This window comes from Crotalus tigris, unplaced genomic scaffold (assembly GCF_016545835.1).
Source record: "Crotalus tigris isolate CLP2741 ecotype Arizona unplaced genomic scaffold, ASM1654583v1 scf7180000024371.1489680, whole genome shotgun sequence".
Taxonomy (NCBI): Eukaryota; Metazoa; Chordata; class Lepidosauria; order Squamata; family Viperidae; genus Crotalus; species Crotalus tigris.
This window is the reverse complement of record NW_024100541.1, coordinates 112,708-130,741: the sequence shown is the minus strand read 5'-3', so window position 1 is coordinate 130,741 and position 18,034 is coordinate 112,708. Positions and strand designations below refer to the sequence as shown.

The 18,034-nt window shown below is 40.9% G+C and overlaps 1 protein-coding gene across 21 annotated transcripts in view; it reads right to left on the bottom strand.

Annotated features, from left to right (window-relative positions):
• MSI2 (musashi RNA binding protein 2) overlaps positions 1–18,034 on the bottom strand; it is a 453,994-nt gene that overhangs the window by 405,154 nt on the left and 30,806 nt on the right. The window contains exon 1 of one of the 21 annotated variants that reach the window (XM_039328160.1): positions 12,253–12,412. The exons of the other annotated variants lie outside the window; for them this stretch is intronic. Within the exon in view, the coding sequence (XP_039184094.1) occupies positions 12,253–12,264 (12 nt within the window). The 5' untranslated portion in view covers positions 12,265–12,412. Of the gene's footprint in view, positions 1–12,252; positions 12,413–18,034 lie in introns of those variants that run through there. 21 annotated transcript variants of the gene reach the window in all.

Below are 18,034 nucleotides of genomic sequence, written 5' to 3'. Positions count from 1 at the left end.
CCCCACAACAACAACCCTGTGAGATGGATTGGGCTGAGAGACTGACTGGCATAAGGTCACCCAGCCGGCTTTCATGGCTAAGGCGGGACTAGAACTCACAGTCTCCTGGTGGTTGGCCCAAACTCGCCCAATTGGCTTTCATGGCTAAGGCAGAACTTGAACTCATGGATTCTTGCTTTCTAGCCTGGTGCCTTAATCACTAGATCAAAATGGCTCTAGTAAACAGTATCAATTTCTGTTTTTTGGCAAAACCCATCCCAAAGTAAAAATGGGTTTGTTTAATGACTGTGGCATTCACTTAATATGGCATTTGCTTAATGACCACCGCAAAAAGGATCATAAAATCGGGCATGGTCACATGGTGACCGGCTTTATGATCATCACAACTTAAAGCCAAAATTGCAGGCTCAATTATGGTCCTAACCTGTATTTAAGTAGGGAGTTGTCTGAATAATAACCTTTCCTGAGTTAGCTTTCTAGAGCTACACATTGCCTCCTGACACCATTTCAGCCATCAGATCAGATCTGTTATCAAAGTTCAAAATTTATCTTTCCCTATTAAATGTGGAGTGTGTACAAAGACAATTTTTCAACACTATCAGCTTTAATCAATTCTGCATTAAGTCTCCAGAAATTTACAATTCCCCCAAAATAGAGGTATGTTAACCCACCTGTTTCATTTGCAATCATTAGGGAGGGGCGGAAAAGGAAGAATGGTGCTTCACTTTTTACATCTTTTAAGATTTATTTCCTTCCTCTTTAGAGGCAAATTGCAATTGGGAACCACATGTGTGCATTTGAAAGAAGAAAGTATCTCATAATTCACTGACAAACAAATGGAGAATCGTTCCTGTGAGACCATTCCCCAAAGGATAACATAAGAAATTTTGAGACAGCCGAGATTCCAAATTACAGTGGTTCTGAATTGGAACAAGTTAGATGTGCAACCAATCAATTAGAAAAATTAATCAATACACTAAAAAGTAAACGAATACCCAAATCTATGCTTGATTAAACCAGGCAATGATTCAGAATATATTAATGCTTAAATACAAGTATCCATTAAGGATTGCAGATAATATGAACCATCGCAACAGAGGCTTTCTATCTTCACTCTCATATAAAAGTCATTGTCTTTTTCAAAATGGTGATAGTTATGCCATAAAAATACCATGTTTTCCCGAAAATAAGACTGAGTCTTATTTTTATTTTGCCTCCAAAAGAAGCACCAGGTTTTATTTTCAGGGTAGGCCTTACCTCACCTCCGGCAGCACCCAGCCGGTCCACTTCTTTTGGGGCCAAAGTTCTGCAGCTACATTTGGGCCTGCAATTTGCAATCAGGCCTTTCCAGACAGCCTAAGCAGCTGAGTACCGAGCTATGGATTCAATCCATATCTCGATTCTTGGTTGCACAGACCTTCCGGAAAACCCTGTGACTGAGAAATGAAGGCCAGTTACAGAAGAGGCCTCAGAAGAAGTGGGCCGGCAAGGAGAGACCTAGCTGCAAGGTAAGTGGTGCGAGGTGGGTGGGGCCTGCCCCCACCCTAAATTGATTTTTAAATGTGTGCCTCGCCCACAAACTAGGGCTTATTTTTGGGATAGGGCTTATATTAGGCCCACCCCCAAAAATCAAGCTAGGGCTTATTGTTGGTTTAGGCCAGTGGTTCTCAACCTTTCTAATGCCGTGACCCCATAATACAGTTCCCCATGTTGTGGTGACCCCCAAGTGGGTGTGGCCACCAATAAGAGGGAGTAGGACAGCTAGGGAAAAGGAAAAAAAATGGCGGACAGAGTGGTTTGGCGACCCCCGTGAAATGGTCGCTTGACCCCAAATGGGGTCCCGACCCACAGGTTGTGAACCACTGGTTTAGGCCCTATTTTCGGGGAAACACGGTAGATATGCATGACCTTAAAACGTGTGTTGTCTTCTGTGCAGGTTTTCTAATACAAAGTTTTATAGACTTCATATAGTTAATAAGATGGTTAACCACTAAAGATGCAATCCAATTTCCAGTTGAAGGGTGGATCAGAAGATGAATAATATACAAGCTACAGGTAGTTCTCAAATTATGACCACAATCGATCCCCAAATTTGTTTTTAAGCAAAACAGTTGTTGAGTGGGTTTTGCCCAATTTTACGACATTTCTTGTCACAGTTGTTAAGTAAATCACTGCAGTTGTTAAGTTAGTAACACAATGGTTAAGCGAATCTAGCTTCCCCATTGACTTTGCTTGTCGGAAGATCGCAAAAGGGATCACATGATCCCAGGAACTGCAAGCGTCATAAATACAAGTCAGTTGCCAAGCGTCCGAATTTTGATTACGTGACCATGGGGATGCTGCAACGGTCCTAAGTATGAAAAATAGTTTATAAGTCACTATTTTCAATGTCGTTGTAATTTTGAACAGTCACTAAATGAACTGTTGTAGGTCAAGGACCACCAATAACTGTTGGAATGTTTAAACCAAGTTGTAGCTTAGTTTTTTCAGGTAGATTGTAACATCAAACAAGAATAGGCAAATCAAGGACTACCTGTTATTCTTCCACAGTGGATACGGTATGGAATGAGTTATTAAAGCAACATCTTCGGCTAAATTTCATATTCTTTCTCTATGTATACTCAAATCTATACTCTACTGTAGAGCAGAGCAGAAAGAATTCACAAAAAAAGCCAAGGAAAACCGAAACACATTTATCAGAAAACTGCTGACATGACCAAGATGATGCAGAAGAAAAATGTTTATTAGAGGAAGTTGTAGGTTCCTGGCAGATACAGGTGAAACCCAGATACTTATCAATTTTTGAAAGGCAATGAAATTGCAACATATCCCACCACTAACAGTAGTCACTATCTGACTTTGGCCTTCTGAATCAAAATCTGCCTTTCCTGTTCAAGATTATATATCTAGAGGTCTCTTACCTAAAGCACATTGCTGGCAGGAAAAAAGGCGACACAGAAAACCACATAGAGCTGAAACTGGTCCATGCCTGTCTTACAACTGATGTTCTAGCCAAGATAAATCCAAATGATTTTGTGGCTGCATGTGCAATTTGAAAGTATGCACGTGTATATGCATGTATAGATAGTTTTCATTTAGCAACCACATTTGGGATCAGCAATGTTCATTACATGAAGCAGTTGCTAAGTGAAACATCCCAATTTTACGGTTTTACTCCATTTTTCCTTTGTTTTACAGTTCTTTTACTAGTTATAAAGTGTTCATCATTGTTGTAACTGCAAATGGTCGCTAAACAGGTCACTAAATCAGGACCACCTGTATTCATTCATTTAGAACAGAACAGAATAACAGAATTGGAAGGGACCTAGGAGGTGTTCTAGTCCAACCCCCTGCTTAAGCAGGAAAGTCTATACCATTTCAGACAAATGGTTGTCCAATTTCTTTTTAAAAACCTCCAGTGTTTTTACAATAAACAAGAGGATTTTGTTTTTCAATTCCCACAAATTTTGCCCGCTGGATGCGGTTGGTCAGCCAGTTGCAAATCCGTCTGGTGGTGGTACTATCTATCTCAGATTGTTCTATTTTATGAAGAAGTAGGCTGTGGTCTACTTTGTCATATGCCTTACTGAAGTCTAAATAAACTATGTTGATAGTATTTCCCCCATCAATTCGTCCGTCCATCTATACATACATACATACATACATACATACATACATACACCTTTATGCAGATCAACAGGACACTTGGAGGTTATGCATCTTCAATTCTGGAGCCGTGACAAGTCTGAAGACCCAAGTCAATTTATCACAGAAAGTTGCTTTAGAGCTAGTGATCACAGGCATGTAGAAAAAGAAGGATCAGAAGGGGCGTTGTCTTACCTGAACCGCCTTTTCTCAGCACGGAGATGGAGAATCAACCTTTACATACATGTGACTGATGGGAAAAGTCGAAATCCACAGCCGACAAAGCCTCAAGCCCCCAAACCTTCTGATCACTCAAACATTACTATTTTTCTTTTCACTCTAGAAAGAAGTACTGATTTAAGGAATGCTGGCAGGCATCTCTCTGAAGCCAGAGACGAATCATAAGCCTGGATGCAGATACATTAAAAGCAAGAAAACATGAACATCCAAAACTCCGATTTTTAAGATCCGCACTGCACTTAGGCTACAATGACTCGCCTCACCCACAAAGAAAGACAGACTGAGCATGGAACAAATTAAACACCATCCAATTTCAAACACTATTAAAAGTTGGCTGTGATGCCGACTCCCTTCCCTGCCCCACCAAGCCCCCTTCCCTAACCATCTTTCAGTGACTTAATTCGCTCCTTTTTAAATAAAATCACCTTAAAACCGAGCGGCATTAAAATTCAATTATTCTTCTCCTGGCTGCCATCCACGGCTCGACAACTGAAGTCTAAGCATATATTTTGCTGTAGAAAATTGTCATTTACAAATAAGAGCTGGCTCAAGCAGCCTTGTAACTAAACCATTTGCAGGCCTGTCAAGGACCTTTTTTCATACCAAGCTTTGATATGATACGGAGCCAAACATTTGATGTTCTACCAAAGTTGGATACACAGGCGCACGCACGCACTCGACATACCCAGCCACACACAGAAACCAAGAGGAAATGGAGGAAAGGAAGCAATTATTCTATATTTTAAAAGACTTTTTTTTTCTCCTCAATGATCAATTTGATATGCGTCACCTCAAGAGGAAACAAAAAGCAGTAGAGAAAGAAGAGCCATTCCTTTATGAAGGAAGGTAAAAGAGTAAAAAAGAAAAAAAAAACACCTTTGCTTCAATAGTTTGGGTCAAAGAAATATTAGTAATGACAAGGAAATGCACAGCAACAACCCATTAATGCTTGGACAGCCATTCAAAGGCAGGAAATTGTTTCGGAAAGCAGCTCTTTGATTCAAAATAAGGCGCAAAATTAAATCCCACTGTGGCATTCCCTGTATTCTTGAAAAGACAGTTCAATTGTGGTGCTGTACCTGTTCCCTTTTGTGAGAGAATACAAATTATTTGTTCCTACATCTGTCCTTTCCATCATGACAAGCCAAAGTAGGTGCCACTCCCTTCAGCTAGCAATAATCATCTCTGACTTTATGTCTGATCAATGCTACAAGCTGCAACCACTGACATGTTACAGATGATCCTCAATTTACAACAGTTCATTTAGTGACCGTTTCAAGGTACAACAGCACTGAAAAAAGTGACTTATGCCCATTTTTCACACTTACCAACATTGTAACATTCCCATGGTCATGAGATCAAAATTCAGACACTTGACATCTGGCATGTAGTTGTGATTGTTGCGGTGTCCTGTGATCATGTGATCACCTTTTGCGACCTTCTGATGAGCAAAGTTTATGGGGAAGCCAGATTCACTTAACTATGTTCCTAAATTAACTGCAATGATCCACTTAACAGTGTAGGAAGAAAGGTTGTAAAATGGGGCAAAATTTACTTAACAACTATTACACTTAGCAGTAGAAATTTTGGGCTCCATTGTGATCATAAGTCCAGGACTAAATGTCCACCTTTGGATTTTACTAGGAATGGAAACGGGAAAGGAATCCAACTTACGGCAGGGAATGGCAATTATTTTTATTTTATAAGGAAAGGAAAGGCATGCAACTTTAACTTTGGCCTTTCAACAGAATGGTCAACCTATAGCCCTACATACATGATTCCCTCAATCTAATTTCATTTTTAAGACAGCCATGTTTTGGGAACCGGATGCAGACAGTCTTCCCTTCAACCAGAGAGTCTGAAGAACAATTAGCTGGGTCAAAAAAGCCCCTAATCTTTTGGCTTTCCACAGTGGGGTCAAAATTTGGCTGGGTAACATTGCATAGGGGACACAGAGGCCCACACAACCATGGGGCTGTCCACGAGACCCCACACACACATCTGTATTAACAACTATTAATCCCCCATTTTAGAATTCTTCACCTTCTAAAATTTTTATAATGTTATTTTTATAATTTAAAAACTTTTAATCCTAAATTATTCTGATTTAAGATTCAATTTTTTGGATGATATTGTCTACTGTACAGAGTTCTCTCTTAGAGAGATGGGTGGTTAAGAAATATGAACTATAAATAAATATAAATAAATTAAAGCAGTGGTCTCCAATAGAAATTGAATGAATGAATGAATGAATGAATGAATGATTCAATCAATCAATAGGCCGCTTTAAGACTTGTGGACTTCAACTCCCATGGCTGGCTGAGGAATTTTGGGAGTTGAAGCCCACAAGTTTTAAAGCTGCCAAGTTTGGAAACCCCTGAATTAAAGCATTATACAAAAGTTGGGGGTGGGCATTTGGGTATGAAATAAAACTCTTGATCAGTTATCAGAATCAGCTAAGGAGGCTAACAGAATTTCTGAAACAGAAATTTAGTAGAAAACCTGTGCAGAAAAGGGGTTCTCCGTGTCTTGTCTTCTTTTTAACTCACCAGAGAAATCAGGAGGGTAAAAAAGATGAAAAAAGAGGTGAAGCTAAATTGCTGTAAACCCAATCCGTGAATTCCTCATATTTTATTCATTCACCAAAAGGAAAAACAAAAATTCAAAACACTTAGCTGTATTTGCTTCCTCCTTCAAATAGCCACTACATTGGCAGTCCACCTCATCTGTGATTGTTTGCCTCTGGAGCAGAGCCTCTCCATTCTGTTCTCCAGAGTCAACACAAAGCATTTGAAAACACTGGATTTGGGCAAATCTTTCAGGAAAATACAGAGAAATGATGAAGCTGGGATTTCCCTGGTGCCGAACAGCAGTTTTATCCCTGGGCTACCACCCTGTCCTCTTCTTTTTCTTTACCTGTCAAACTTCTAGTGTGTGATCCGGACCCTCTTAACTGGCTGTTGGATCTTGTTAATTGACAGAATTCCAAATTCCAAAGTGGCCCTAGCAACACAATCTGTGCATAACAATTGAATCAATCCCTCAGGAGTCCCTCAACTAAAGGGAGGAATCCTGCCCCTGTTGCATGCACAAAGCGTACATCAAACACTGGAGTAGACTACAATCCACCTGCCTCTCAAGCAGAAATCTTATTAACAAAGACAATGGAAACCCATTAAGATTCATTAAGATGTTTATCTCACTTGTAAGCCTGTGCCAGACTATACCACTTCAAATTGGACTTCCACACTACTGAACGCCTCTCCGTGCCAAGCTTTACGTACAGACAAAACTAGCATGTCAAGGGGAAGTCTTCTTTGATGATGATGATGATGATGATAACCTTTATTGTCATTTTTTATTGTGGGCACATTGGCACACATTAAAAATGAAATTTAGTTGCTTGCTCTCGAAGTGTACACATACATGAGCCGAGGTGGCGCAGCAGTTAGAGTGCAGTACTGCAGGCCACTTTAGCTGACTGTGTTCAGCAGGTCAGCGGTTCAAATCTCACCGGCTCGAGGTTGACTCAGCCTTCCATCCTTCCGGGGTAGGTAAAATGAGGACCCAGATTGTTGGGGGCAATGTAAATATATATATACATTGCTTACTGGTGTACACCGCTTAGAGAGTGCTTGCACTTAAAGCGGTATATAAGTCTCATAAATAAATAAATAAAATAACACACTTTTAAACATGCTATATATAACATATGTATAAACTTACACACTTACATATAAATAACATATAAATATTAATCACTGTCCATCTTGAATACATAACGGAAAGAGGAAGCTTTAGAGTTCACAAGGTTAATTTTATCTTGAAATGCTAGTTTTTGCTATACAAAGAGCTCCTGTACCTGTTAATATTTGCCCAAGAAAAGCCTAAAGATGTGTCTGGCTGAGGAATTCTGGGAGTTGAAGTCCACAAGTCATAAAAGGGCCAAATTTGAAGACCCTTGCTATAGATATTGTAAGGCATGACATGGTAAACTAAACTACAAGTTAAGCCAGAACTTTCTTATTTTCTAATCTATGCTCAGCCATGATATTCTTTATTCGCTCCAGACTTCAGATAAGAGAATAACAGCGTTGGAAAGGACTTGGAGGTCATTGAGTCCAACCCCCTGCTGAACCAGGAAACCTTATGCCATTTCAGACAAATGGCTGTCCAGGCTCTTCTTAATAGCCTCCAGTTATGGAGCGCCCATAACATGCTGAAAGCAAGCCATTCCACTGGTTAATTGTTCTCACAGTTAGGAGATATCTCCTTAGACTGCTTCTCTCCTTGATTAGTTTCCATCCATTGTTTCTTGTCTTGCCTTCAGGTGTTTCGGAAAATAGTTTGACACCTTCATCTTTGTGGCAGCCCTTTAGATGTTGGAACACTGCTATCATATCATCCCTAGTCATTCTTCTCACTAGACTAGACATATCCAAATCCTGCAACCATTCTTCACATGTTCTTCATAGAAATTTCAAATTTCTAAGCCCCCAAAATGCAAAGCATTAGCGAGACCTCAGAGTGACTGGGGACTGCTCTTGGTAGGATGAGGACAAATATCATTTTTAGACCAATTTCCTGGCCCGTTACAGGTACTCCTCGCTTACCGACCGGTCACTTAATCATTCAATGTTATGACTGGCTCCTCCCAAAAAAGATCTTTTTGGATTCCCATGTTCTGACAGTGGCATCTATTTTGGGCACTTAGCAACCAGTTCACTTTAATGGCTCACTACAGTGCTCATATCACACAATTTACTATGGGATTTTTAAAAAAAAAAACAACCATTGAGTCACCTTGTAATTGCAAGATGGACAGAAAATAGATTTGATTGAAATAAACAAACAAACAAATCCACCCATAGAAATGCATTAATTTGCATAACTGTCCCTTTTACTTAACAACTGTTTTGTTTGCTTAACAAGCATTGCAAAAAAAAAAAAGTTGTAACAGCAAGTCAGTCATGTGAGTACCACAACTTAATACCATCCTGACTTACGATAGAAATTCCAGGCTCCATTACAGTCATAAGTCAAAGACTACTTGCAGATATGTGATTTATTTCAGGCACACTAACATTTTTAAAAGTTCTTCAGTACCTAAAATATCTCACTCAAGGGAGTTAGATTTTTTATTTAGGAACAAGATTTAGCATCAGTAAGCCAAATATGGAGGGAGTTGAGTACCAATTTTATTTTGCTAATCTGAAATAGCCAAACAAAAATAATTCAAGCACCTAGTCAGGGGCAGGCAACCTTGGCTCTTTTATGACTCGTGGACTTCAACTCCCAGAATTACTGAACCAGCCATGCTGAGGGGAAAGGGAAAGGTTTCCATGCAGAGCCATGCTGGCTCAGGAATTCTGGGAGTTGAAGTCCACAAGTCATAAAAGAGCCAAGGTTGCCTACCCCTGGTCTAAGTCATTTCTCCATCCCTCTATGGCAGGGGTAGGCAATCTTAGCTCTTTTATGACTCGTGGACTTCAACTCCCAGAATTCCTGAGCCAGCATGGCTCACTTGGAAACCTCTCCCTTCCCCTCAGTATGGCTGGCTCAGGAATTCTGGGAGTTGAAGTCCACAAGTCATAAAAGAGCCAAGGTTGCCTACCGCTGACCTAGACAGTGATCTATTGGAGGGAAGTATACCGAATATTAAACCAACTTCCTCTCTTCTTGCAATTCACAAGGTGGAGACAGTTCCAATTACTCCAAGCTTTCTTTAGATCCAGCTCCAGCCAGCATTTGACAAAAGACAATCAATCCCACAGACCTTCTGAGCTTGAAGATAAAAAAATTGGGGGGGGGGGAAACTTGCTGTGTGTGTCTCCATTAACCTGGCCTTCTCTTGCCTACAATTTCAGCCTGACAGGGATTGTCTGAAGGACAGAAAAAGGTGTAAAGAGTTTTAATCTACAATCACAAGTGACCAACATTAATTTGAACTTCAGGGGAAACTAATTAGACCTAAAGATGAAAACATACATCGAACTTCTCCTCATACAAATCAGAAATATACAAAGAAAGAGAAGGAGACAGACCAGCGGGAAGCATCCTGTCTGTTCATCTAATCTCCAGTGTCATCACCGGAATCTTCTAAAATTTATAAACGCTGACTGGGAGAGAAATGGTTGAAGAGCAAGAGAGCAGAAATCACTATCTGTGTATGCGACGAGTTACATTTCATACTCCATTGTGTTCTGCATTGAGAAAAACGTTACATCTGATTAAAATGTAACTTGCCTAATGGGAAAAGTGAACTTGTAACTGAATTACTTTTGTTCTCAAACAGAATACAAAAGACAAGTAGCTGGAGAGAGAGCATGTCTAGGGGTTCCTTCATTTTGGTGGCAGGTTTTAAAAGGCTTTTAGCAATGCAATAGTCTCTGCCTCTCTCTCTTTTTTTTTAAAGAAATCCATTTGCAGCAGGGCCACTGTTATTAAGGCAATGGATTAATCCTTTTACTTTATTTATTTATTGGATGGTTAAATCGATATATATAAACAGAGGCACAGAATCAAAATCATGTGAAGTATTAGTACTGCTTTAGAAAGCCTTGGTAAGGGCACACCTAGAATACTCCATCCAGTTTTGGTCACCACATTACAAAAAAGATGTTGAGACTTTGGGAAAAGTGCAAAGAAGAGCAACTAAGATGATTAAGGGCCAGGAGACTAAAACATATAAAGAACGGTTGCAGGAATTGGGTATGGCCAGTCTGGAGAAAAGAACGACCAAGGGTGACACAACAGCAGCATTCTGGTCTTTGAGGAAGGGTTCAACTTATTTTCCAAAGCACCAGAGGACAGGACAAGAAACAATGAATGGAAAGTAATCAAGGGGAGAAGCAACCTGGAATTAAGGAGAAACTTCCTAACAGTGAGAACAATTAACTAGTGGAACAACTTGCCTTCAGAAGTTGGAGGTCTTTAAGAAGAGACTGGCCAGTCATTTGTCTGAAATGGTACAGGGTCTCCTGCTTGAGCAGGGGGCTGGACTAGAAGACCTCGAAGATCCCTTCCAGCTCTATTCTGACTGAAATACATGTAGCTGCCCATCTCATAGTTGAGACTCTTAACAACACATTCAAAACAATATAAAATTGGATTATGTTCATTTTTCATAACATTAGGCAGTGTTATCATGCTAAATGTACCCTGATTTATCTGAAGACAGTGGTGCCTAGTACCTGTGGGAAGAATCCAGAGAAAGAAATATTTTGTGGAATATTAAAAAGGCAAAATATATTTCTCTAAAGGAATAATGGAGATCTTTAAAAGGCAGAAACCTCTCCCTCCCCCCTCCCCCCCCAGTGAGAAAACTCAGCAGAAACCAGCTTTTAGAAATGCAGATGTAATAATCCATTCAGGAAGTTGGGGCCAGGAAGCTAAAAGCTATGAGATTAGGAAGACAAAGACCTCTAAAATCTACATACCCCACCCAAACTCTAAAAGACATGACCTTTGGGGACATAATAGAATTAAAGGGCACACTCAGACCCAGGTTAAAGTACATGGCACAGGAAATACAAAGCTTCAAACAGGAACAGGAAACAACCTTAAGAGCCGCAGAAAGTATAAAAACCCACCACTCCCAGCAACATGTGGTCAGTTTTCCCTGAGCCATGCTTCTGTCTGCCTCTGCTCTTCAATAAACTACAACCTTCTTTCTAAAGCAGTCTCCATTTTCTTTCTTCCCAGCTTCGACTGGACCCTGATGGAAGATTTTTTTTTTCTACATACCTTTTAAAGGGTACCAAAAACATGATGGGATCTGGAATCAGGAATAACCCACAAAATTCCCAACTTTGATACACAGCCATTCATTTAGTGACCATTCGAAGTTACAACGGCACTGAAAAAAGTGACTTACAATCAATCCTCACATTTATGATGGTCATAGCATCACATGGTCATGTGATCAAATTCAGGCACTCGGCAACCAGCATATATTTACAGCAATTGCAGTTGCCCCGGGGTCATGCGATCACCGTTTACAACCTTCCCAACTAGCTTTTGATAAGCAAAGTCAATGGGGAAAGCTGGGCTAACTTAACTTCTGCACGATTCACTTAACAACTCCAGTGATTTGCTTAACCATCACAGCAAAAAGTTCATAAAATCAGGCATGAGTCACTTAACTGCCATCTTTCTTAGCAACGGCAATTCTGGTCTCAACTGTGGTCATAAGGCGAGGACTACCTGTAAATCCTATTCTTCAGTATGAAAATGCAGCTTTTCAAATTCTGCAAATCTACTGATACTTGCTTTATTAATATACATGCAAAGCTGTCTCACAAAGATTTTCAACATATTTCCAGCCTCTGCTGGTAGTATGTGTTTCTAGCTGATTACTATAGCTACCTTGGTTTCCATTTCAGTTTCAAGTATCCAGTCCACATGAAAAGCTCTCCAAACTAAGCCTCCTTTTGGTTGAGCTCACTTTCAGATAACTATGGAGATGCCCATGCAGACAGAAGAAATGGCTTGCCAGTGCTTTGTTCTAGCATGTTTTTCAACTTCCCTGCAGCGCTGGGATTCCCTGATAGTCTCCTTGGTTTTTTCTGTATTCCCTTCCCTAGTAACATGTGAGGAAGACGAAAGAAGTAAGAAAAACAGACTGAAGCTGAACAACAGAATTGGAGAGGAAACAGGCTAAGATATGCATCAAAAGAACAAAACCAATAAATTATATATCAACACAAAGAATCATGAAATACATTCTTATAAAAGCGAAAAGCTAAACAAACACTATACATCTTTGCCAAGTGAACATTAATATTTTTTTTACATAATAATAGTAATTCTGAAGTCAGTGTTGTAACTGCATTCAATCTTTCTAAGGCTGGAATGAAATCCCAATTAATCCAATGAGACTCAGCTAGAGGATTATACCACAGTATACAAATAAAATAAAAGCTCAACTACTACACCACAGCTTTGCTTGCAAAGTTAAAAGGAGCTGATAAAATAGATGAAGAATCATAATTGCATATCTGTTTGGTTATTATTAAAAATACTACAGGATGGCCAACAACATGAGCTAAAGACGTGGCTTACCCAACTTGCCCCACCCCGCCATGAACAAAAGGCTGCAAACCACAACTTCTGCAATTAGGACATCCAAAAACTGACAGCGAGTCTCTGAGTTGCAACCCAGACAACCTGCAACCCTAACCCTATTGGGTACAAGTAGTCCTTGACTTATGATCACAATTGAGCCCAACATTTCTGTCATAAGCAAGACAGTTAAGTGAGTCTTGCTTCATTTTACAACCTTTCATGCCACAGTTGTTAAGTGAACCACTGTGGATGTTAAGTCAGTCACACCGCTGTTAAGTGAATCTGGCTTCTGCATTGACTTTGCTTGTCAGAAGGTCGCAAAAGGGGATCACATGACCCCGGGACACTGCAACTGTCATAAATATGAACCAGTTGCCGAGTGTCTGAAGTTTCATCACATGACCATGGGGATGCTACAACGGTTGTAAGTGTGAAAAACAGTCATAAGTAATTTTGTACTACATGAATAGGTCTAAGTCAAGGACTATCTGTATTCCAGAGGCACAGGTACATTACATTATCACTATTGTAATCACATTACAATATTCACTAAATGAATGGTTGAAAGTCAAGGACTACCTTTACCACGTTTGGTAGGTTGCATTGTTTTTATGTCTGTCATAAAATGGCATCATCAGACTTCTGTGTAACATTTTAGCATTTTGGATGTCTGAAACGAAGAGATCAACCAGTGTTCCTTCATCCCCATAGCTCTTTAAAGTGAACTTGATGGCTTGTGCAAGTATGTCAGCACTCATACCATTTAAACTGAATGTCCCCAGCCACTTTCTATATTCAATCTTGACATGATAAAAGCAGACCGCATCGCTTTGTCAGCCTTTTTTAAAAAAAATTTTGCCTTCCCAACACCTTCATTTTCTGTTGGCCTTCTTTGTTTTTACTTGTCTACCATCTTGCTTGATGAATACTTCTGGACAACTCAAGGGAACATAGTATTTTGTGGCTTTGAACTGAATTTTAATTAGAAGACATGCCTTTATTTATTTGATTGTTCGTTTGCATCCTGCCTTTATTTTTAGAAATAATTCAAGGCAGGAAACATATCTAGCGCACTCTCCTCCTCCTATTTTCCCCACAACAACAACCCTGGGAGGCAGGTTGAGCCGGGAGAAAGTGACTGGCCCACAGCCACCCAGCTGGCTTTCATGGCTAAGGCAGGACTTGAACTCACGGCCTCTCACTTTTGAGCCTGGGGGGCCTGCAGTTTGTAGTCTAGTTTTACTTCCAACTTTGATTGGTGTGATCAATCCGATTTTATGACCTTTGTTTTGGTGGTCATTAGAACAATTAACCAGTGGAACAACCTGCCTCCAGAAGCTGTGAATGCTCCAACATTGTAAGTTTTTAAGAAGAGACTGGACAGCCATTTGTCCGAAATGGTATATGGTTACCTGCCTGAGCAGGGGGTTGGACTTGATGACCTCCAAGGTCCCTTCCAACTTTATTATTATTATTATTATTACTACTACTACTACTATTACTACTACTACTACTACTACTACTACTACTACTACTATTATTATTATTATTATTATTATTATTATTATTATTATTATTATTATTATTATTTGAACATGGTGGTCATTATGGGCGCAGATTTACCAAAACACAGATGTGCTGGTTTTCAGCAAAACCACTATAAAACCTGATCAGGTGAGTGCAGGACATTGCAAACGGCTGTAAATATAGCCAGGCCGTAGGGCACCTGAATCTGTTATGTGACAAGGGTCATAACCACTGGAGCTTTGAATCTGGGCCATAAGTAGCCCCAGAATACAACCGTTGCAAATTTGGATGGCTGCTAAGCAACTAGTCATACATCAAGGATTGCCTGCATCCAAACCTGATCATTGTATTTCTTACATTTTACTGTTGCATATCAGTACTAACCAATAACCTATTGTAGAGTTTTTGAAAACTCCTGGCATTCTGTACAAGGGTCCCACTCACTAAGTCCATTTTCCTTCTTCCCTCTTCTCTCAGCAAGCAACATCTTCCAAATTGCTTCTCGTTCTTCCAGTAATTTGGTCTCTCCCCATTCAACGTGGGCCTTCCTTTGCTACCTCCAGGGGTCACCACCACTGCATCTTCAGAGGGCCAGAAGCTTAATAGCAGAGGAACAGGGTTTCAATTTATCTTCGAGAGATCTTGACTTTCGAGAAACAACCTTCCAGCTACAACTGTGTTTCCTAAGCTGGGCCACTGTAGGATGTGTAAACTACAATTTCCAGAATGCCCTAGCCAGCATGACCCATAATTAAGAAATCCTGAGCTAGTGGAAGAGACATCAGAGTGGCCTTCACAAGGTCCAGAAAGGCCAACACCGTTGTAGCACCATGAACCCAGATCATTTGTCCAGATCAAGAGAATGGTCAAATGAAGAGGAGCTTAACAGAAGAAACTGTGGAGTCCTTGGTGCTCTCTGAGCTTGGTTGCTTTCTTGTAGACATTTCATTATCCAACTAGGTAATGTAATCAGTGCTAGACGGTAGTGGGGTTTGCTCTCTGTTTATATGCAAGTGGCTTGCCACAAAGGTGCATAGTTTCAAGGACAATCTTCTAAAGCAGTGGTTCTCAACCTTTTTAATGCCACGACCCCCCCCAACCGGTTGTAAGTCGAGGACTACTCAATCGGTCGTAAGTCGAGGACTACTCAACTGGTGCAGCACCATTTGCAGAATGGGACTTTTGGCGGGCTCAGCAGGGCAGAGACAGCCTGGACAATTCCTATTGGCTTTTGAAAACCAATAGAATTAGACTCTATTCAAGAGAGTCTATTCTATTGGCTTTTAAAAGCCAATAGAATAAAAGGGAGTAGCACAGCTAAGGAAAAAGGGGGAAAAAATTGGCGACTGCGTTGCTTGGCGACCCCCGTGAAATGGTCGTTTGACCCCAAATGGGGTCCCGACCCACAGGTTGAGAACCACTGTCCTAAAGAGCACTGGTTCTCAATGTTTGTGTGACGGCGACCCCCGTCACACAAACGTTCTGCGCATGCGCGGCGCAGCGCGCATGTGCGGCACCGGCCCATGCGCGGCACGCATGCGCAGCACTGCCCCCATGTGCAGCGCGCATGCGCGGCACCGCCCCCTGAGGGGGGGAAATGGCGGATCGCCTTCTTTGGTGACCCCCGAAAAATGGTCGATCGACCCCAAATGGGGTCGCGACCCATAGGTTGAGAACCGCTGCTAAAGAGCAAAAGGATCTACTTCTGAAGAGGTCCTAGGACAGTGTTTCTCAACCTTGACAATTTTAAGGCATGTGGACTTCAACTCCCAGAATTCCACAGCCAGCATTGTCAAGGTTGAGAAACACTGTCCTAGTAGCTCTTTTGTTTGTTACCTACTAAAGGAGAATCACTGTATCCGAAGGATGTTCCACAAACTAAGAATGAAAAACCTATGCCTTGTAGCAGACTACTGCTGTGGAACACTTGTGATCTGACCCCTGTGTATGCCTGAATCGTTAATTAATCTAGCTCTAATGCTTAGTTCCCCAGTACTTGAGCCCTAGGCAGCAATCAAATGGTGCCTTGGATTTTAACTCAATTTGTTTAATTTGCCTATTATTCGGATTAGTGTGCTTGACATTTGGGCTGTCTTCTGACCACACTCTTTCAGAAACCTCAATCTCTGCAAATTTCTTAACTAGCATAATAAGTGCCCCGTAGCTGTATTATGTATTAAAGATAACGCGAGCAATAAAAACAAAATCTGTGTACAAAGAAATATGGACAATTTTTCTTCCTAACAAAATGTGGGCATTTAAAAACCCAAAGTTAAAATGGAAAATGCCTTGTTTGGGTAGCACAGGTAGTCCTTGTTTAACGACCACAACTGGGACTGGCAATTCAGTCATTAAGCAAAGTGGTTGCTAAGTGAACAGCAACTATACGTACAACCTTATTTCCCCTTTCCTTGGCTTTAGAGCAGGCAACTTTAAGACTTGTGGACTTCAACTCCCAGAATTCCTCAGCCAGCTTTCCACAAGTCTTAAAGTTGCCAAGGTCGAGGACCCCTGCTTTGGAGACCTATGAAGACCGTAAATGTGAGGATTGGTTGCAAACTTACTTTTTCATAATTGCCGTAATTGTGAATGGTCACTAAATAAGGCAGTCACTAAATAAGGACTGCCTGTAGCACTCCAAAGAGTCTGGAGATAACTGAGATATCCAAGTGTTATGAAATATCCAAGTGATATACTGTACGCATCATAAAAAGTTCCTGATTTGGTCCAAGGTAAAAGCTAATTGGGAATGCTCTTTTCAGCCACAGGACTCGGAGGTACCTTATTACCCCCAATATCTTACTTGACCAAATCATAGAGTTGAGCAGCACTTGGGATTAAACCTTAGAAGAAGAAAAAAGCTTTCAAGCAGTGCTTCTCAAACGTGGCACTGGCTGGGGAATTCTGGGAGTTGAAGTCCACCTATCTTAAAAGTTGCCACGCTTGAAAAACACTTGCTTTACCCCTGGGTGCGCCTGTAGCCCTGGTCTACAACTTCTTCAATCAAACAACATTTTTGGGTAGTGTAGTCCAGGCTCTCACCAGACCAGCTGCACAACTCCAGTAGAAGTTGCTGCTTCAAAGAGCTGCAGACAATGAGTGACCCTCCCCACTACAAGTAGTCCTCAACTTACAATTACAATGGAGCCCTACATTTACATTGCCAAGTGAGACATTTGTTAACTGAATTTCCCCCATTTTATGACCTTTCTTGCCACAGTTGTTAAGTGAATCACTGGAGTTGGTAAGCTAGCGACCAGGTGGTTAAGTGAATCTGGCTTCCCCATAGACTTTGCTTGTCAGAAGGTCACAAAAGGCGACCACGTGACCCCGGGACACTACAACCGTCATAAATAGGAGTCAATTGCCAAGCATCCGAATTTTGATCATATGACCATGAGAATGCCACAACGGTCGTTAAGTGTGAAAAATGATCTAAGTCACTTTTTTCAGTGCGGTCACTAAACGAACGGTTGTTAAGTCAAGGACTACCTGTACTCAGCAGCACTGCACAATCCTAATGGTTTGACCTGGTTTACGTCTTTTGTCTTGTATG